Source organism: Aplysia californica, unplaced genomic scaffold (genome assembly GCF_000002075.1).
Source record: "Aplysia californica isolate F4 #8 unplaced genomic scaffold, AplCal3.0 scaffold00610, whole genome shotgun sequence".
NCBI classification, from domain to species: domain Eukaryota; kingdom Metazoa; phylum Mollusca; class Gastropoda; order Aplysiida; family Aplysiidae; genus Aplysia; species Aplysia californica.
Window position 1 is genome coordinate 126,427 of NW_004797880.1, and position 4,218 is coordinate 130,644.

Genomic DNA, 4,218 nt, shown 5'->3' on the forward strand with positions numbered 1-4,218 from the left:
CCCAACCCCAACTCCCAACGTTTACGGCACATTTGCTCCTAATTAGCCGCGCCCTCCCTACCCTACAGACGACCCTCAGGCCTGTATGCGATATTTATGAACGCGCGGCCCGGTCCAATGCCGGTGATTAGTAGTAGCCAGTGGTCAGTCCTGCGTTGGTCGGTCTGGGGCACACCACATGACACAGGCTCACGTCCTGATCGAGTCCTGACTCCTGACCACCTCTTATATTGATGCACGCGCTGCCCGCTTTGCCCCCCGACGATGTGTGTGGCCATCGATTGCTTACGTCGTGGTGCGAAACTGCTGTGCAAAGAAATTTTAATGAGTGGGTCGTACGTGAGCGGGGGTCGTACGTGAGCGGGGGTCGAACCTTTGACTTGAGGGTTTGTAATTGTAGAGACTCGTTATATTTTCGTTCTGTGGTGATCCCTGTTTGCCATTAATTTTCTGAGGACGAGTTTCCTACTGCAGTCAGTCCACTTCACTTTACTTGAAGTTTTGGGGGCACTTTAAAAAAAAGAAGCTTCAATTTCTTATTTATGTGGTGGGGAGGGGGTTATTTGTTTGAAGGGGGGGGGGGTCCTTGTTTTTTTAGGGGGTGTTGATTTTTTTTAGAGGGGGGGCTATGTCTTTGATTTCTTGAAGTACGTATGTGTATGCGTTTAAGTGTATGCATGTGTACGTGTTTTTATTTATTTGTGTGTGTGTCCATGTATATAAAAATTGTATTTTTATAAGCATTTTGTTAAACAATTGTGTGTATGTCTATGTGTGTAAGTGTATGTGTGCGTAAGTGTATCTATTTCTTTATTCTGTATGTAATGTATGCGCTTTTCGTGTGAGAGACCCCAATGAGCAGTAGGCCTACGCTTTAATCGAACACCATCCATAAAATAGGTATATAGTGTGTCGGTTGATAGATTAGAATTTATAGGTCACACGAATCTCTTCCACACTGGACCAGATTTAATGGACTGAGATCAGTGCACCTTTTCAAATGATTTCATTATAGCAGGGATTGACAGATTGGTTGAGGAAAGCCAGAAAGAAAAAGATTATTTTAATTTTTTTAAAGGAGAAACCATATCAGGGAAAGGAGAAAGAAGAACAGATTCTACTGGAAGAGGAGAAAAAAGAAACAATTACTGGAAGAAGAGAAAGAAAAATCGATAGCTGAAAAAGAAAAGAAACAAGATGACTGCAAAACAAAACAAGGGATTAAACTGTGTGTGCGTTGGTGGGTGGAGAGAGAGAAAGGGAGTGGTGAAAAAAGAAGGAAGGAAGAGGGGGGGTGAAAAAAAAAAACAAAGAGAGGGTAAGAGAGAGAGAGAGAGAGAGAGAGAGAGAGAGAGAGAGAGATGAGAGAGAAAGAAAGGAAGAGAGAGAGTAAAAGAGAACGAGATTGAAAGGATTGGGCTAAAGACATTAGAAGATGGAGAGAAATTGATATCCTCGTGTAGAAAAGTACCAAGTAATGGCCATGACAGATCGACCTTTAAATGACACTTTGACAGATGGCCTGACCATTGATCTGCTCTTGCGACGTCTTTTCATCGCCAGAATTTAATTTGACCGTGTCGCGAAAATTCACTTTACAGCACACTTGAACAAGGTTTTGCAAAAGAACTCGGTCAATGTTCTGATGTAAATGAATAATTTCATTTACTTGACAACGGTAATTGTGTGGCCTCAAGCTAAAAGGAGAGGGAATTGATAAGTAGAGTCAGAAAATTAAAAAAAGAGGTGTTTTCTCTTTGAGTTGTTCAAGTGAAGACCACCGTCGCGTAGAGTACACAGGAGCAGGCTAATATTTTGGTAGACATCGTAAACGTTTTCATGCCAATTTCGACACAATTTAGAAACCAGTTGTTCTTAAGTAAGGGAAAATATCATTTGGCTTTGTTTCAATCTCTATTGATTGAGCAGTTTACCCAGTCTGTTCAAACGTAAATGGAAACTTCACAGCAACGAAACGGTTAAGCTGTCCAACTATTTCGGCAATTTTGACTTCGTCGTAACGTCACAGAGAACTGCTTCCATAGCCCCCAGGAAACTCTCGCTCGAGAAGTTCACTGTAAAAAGCGTTTTCGCCTTACAAGCTGCCTGCCAGTGCCTCATTTCATCGTTTTGTTCGAAGGGTGACGCGCAGGTGAACTGTTATAGGCAGCGAGAAAGTGGCAGCGGACCATTTTTAGCGATACCAATTTCTGTGAACTTTAGACGTTTTGTTTTTTGTTGGTTTTTTTCCTGGCTTCTTTCATATTATGACTACAATTTGTTTGGGGGTTTTTCCTCCACGCTTCTTTTTGTGGCGTTGTGTAATGGGTTTCTTTTTCATAACTACTTCGTGTTCTTTCTTTATTTATTGCTTTCTTTCTTTCTTTCTTTTTTTTCTTGCATTCTTTCTTTTCTTGATTTTTTGCTTTCTTGCTTTCTTTCTTCTTGTTTGCTTTATTTCCTTGAACTCTTACCTTCACCTCACGTGTGTTTAAGTTTTTGTTTTCTTTTTCGTTTTTCTTTTTCTCTTTTGGTTGCTTTATTTTCTGTTCTTATGATTTTGTAGTAGTCTGCTTTCGTCTTTACTTTCTGCGTCCACCCCTGTCCTCCTTTGCCCTCTTTTCCTGGCTTCTGACTCTTTCTGCAGCCTTTCTTCTGCTATCCATTGGCTCCTTCTTACTGCTATCTTTCAGTCACACCCCTGATCTTAGGGTAGGCAAAATCTAACACCTATCCTTCTCGTATAAGGACGAATAATCTTGGAGGTCCCGTGTGTAACTTGCGCACGTTGAAGATCCCTTGCATGGTGATCCAAAATTGACGAGAGTAGGCTTCGGCCGCCACCCGGGCAAAATTCAAAATTACCTACAAGGTGAAATTGGTTAATGTGTCCCGCGCTCTCATATGACCTTATGTAATTGCGAGCGCCATAAAATCCTCACAAAAAAGCAAAAAAACCATTACGCCGTAGCTTACTTCTTTCCTGTGCCTATCGCTATTCCACCCGTTAGTCTTCCTTATCCCTATGACAGCCTGTGGGGCGGTTGGCGACTGTTCTGGTATGTTTTGCTTCTTTCAATCTGATCAAATATATTGTATCGTCTTTATCTCTCTTTCTTTTTTCTGTTCGTTACTCTTTGAAAACACTGAAATCTTCGACATTTAGTTTTAGTAGAGGTTTTATGGCACTCGCAACTGCATAAGGTCATATGAGTCTTCGACATTTACGACATATTTGTGTTGGAAGTGCTGCAAAACTGGTTATATGACCTGATTGCGCTGCAAGTACCGTAAAGTTGTTTCTAAACTTAAAATGGGAAACAAAAGCATCCCAACTTTGACGGGCGTACCTATTTTTCCAATGTGTTGGTGTTTGTTTGTTTGTTTGTTTGTTGTTGTTTTTTTATTGTTTGTTTGTTGCTATTGTTTTTTATTTAGTTTTGTTTTTGTTGTTGCTTTTTACTCAAATGACAAGATGTGTGTGGTTGGCGGGTGCTCTGGTGTGGTTTGCTTCTTCTTTCCTATCAAACATCTATCGCCCTTATCCTATCCCCCCCTCCTTCTATTTTGTGTTTGTTACTCTCTTCTAACGCCTCTAATCTTTAGCACTTCTATGACCGTATTGTGTTGCAAGTGTTGTAAAACACTTACTAAAACTAAACTACTCAAATGACAAGAAGTTAAGACAATGGTCTCCCTCCTGTGTCCACAGAACTGAAGCAAGCGTTCGACATGTTTGACAAGAACAATGACGGGAAGATCTCGTGTGATGAACTAGGCTGTGTCCTGAGGACTCTGGGTCATGACTACACCCAGGCCGACATAGAGGACATGATTAAACACGCCGATATCAACGGTGAGTGTGTGTGTGTGGATAATATGTGTGTGGGTGAGTGTGGGTGTTCGTGTGGGGTTGAGGGGTGTGTGTACGAGGGTCATACCAAAAGGTTTTTACCTGACCATGGAGGAATAAAGGTAGAAAGCTGAAATTTGGCACTAAGTTTAATCTTTCTCAATGTAGTCGCTTCTCGCAGTTATACATTTTTGCCAAAATTTTATCATAGCACAGGATGGGCAATCAGTTCCATTTACAGCATGCATCTCAGTCAAAATATCCTGCAGTTGCTTGCCTTGCAAGAACAAAAACGTAATTACTGCTCTGTGCTCAATTTTCTCCATTTAAAAAAATTTTATTAGTTATTATTATTTCTATTGTTG

At 40.9% G+C, this 4,218-nt stretch overlaps 1 protein-coding gene across 1 annotated transcript in view; it reads left to right on the forward strand.

Annotated features, from left to right (window-relative positions):
- The window catches only part of LOC101860279 (neo-calmodulin), a gene marked incomplete in the record, with an annotated part of 74,493 nt that overhangs the window by 65,041 nt on the left and 5,234 nt on the right, over nt 1-4,218 (forward strand). Inside the window, 1 exon segment of the mRNA XM_035972200.1 lies at nt 3,713-3,856. Within this exon segment, the coding sequence (XP_035828093.1) occupies nt 3,713-3,856 (144 nt within the window).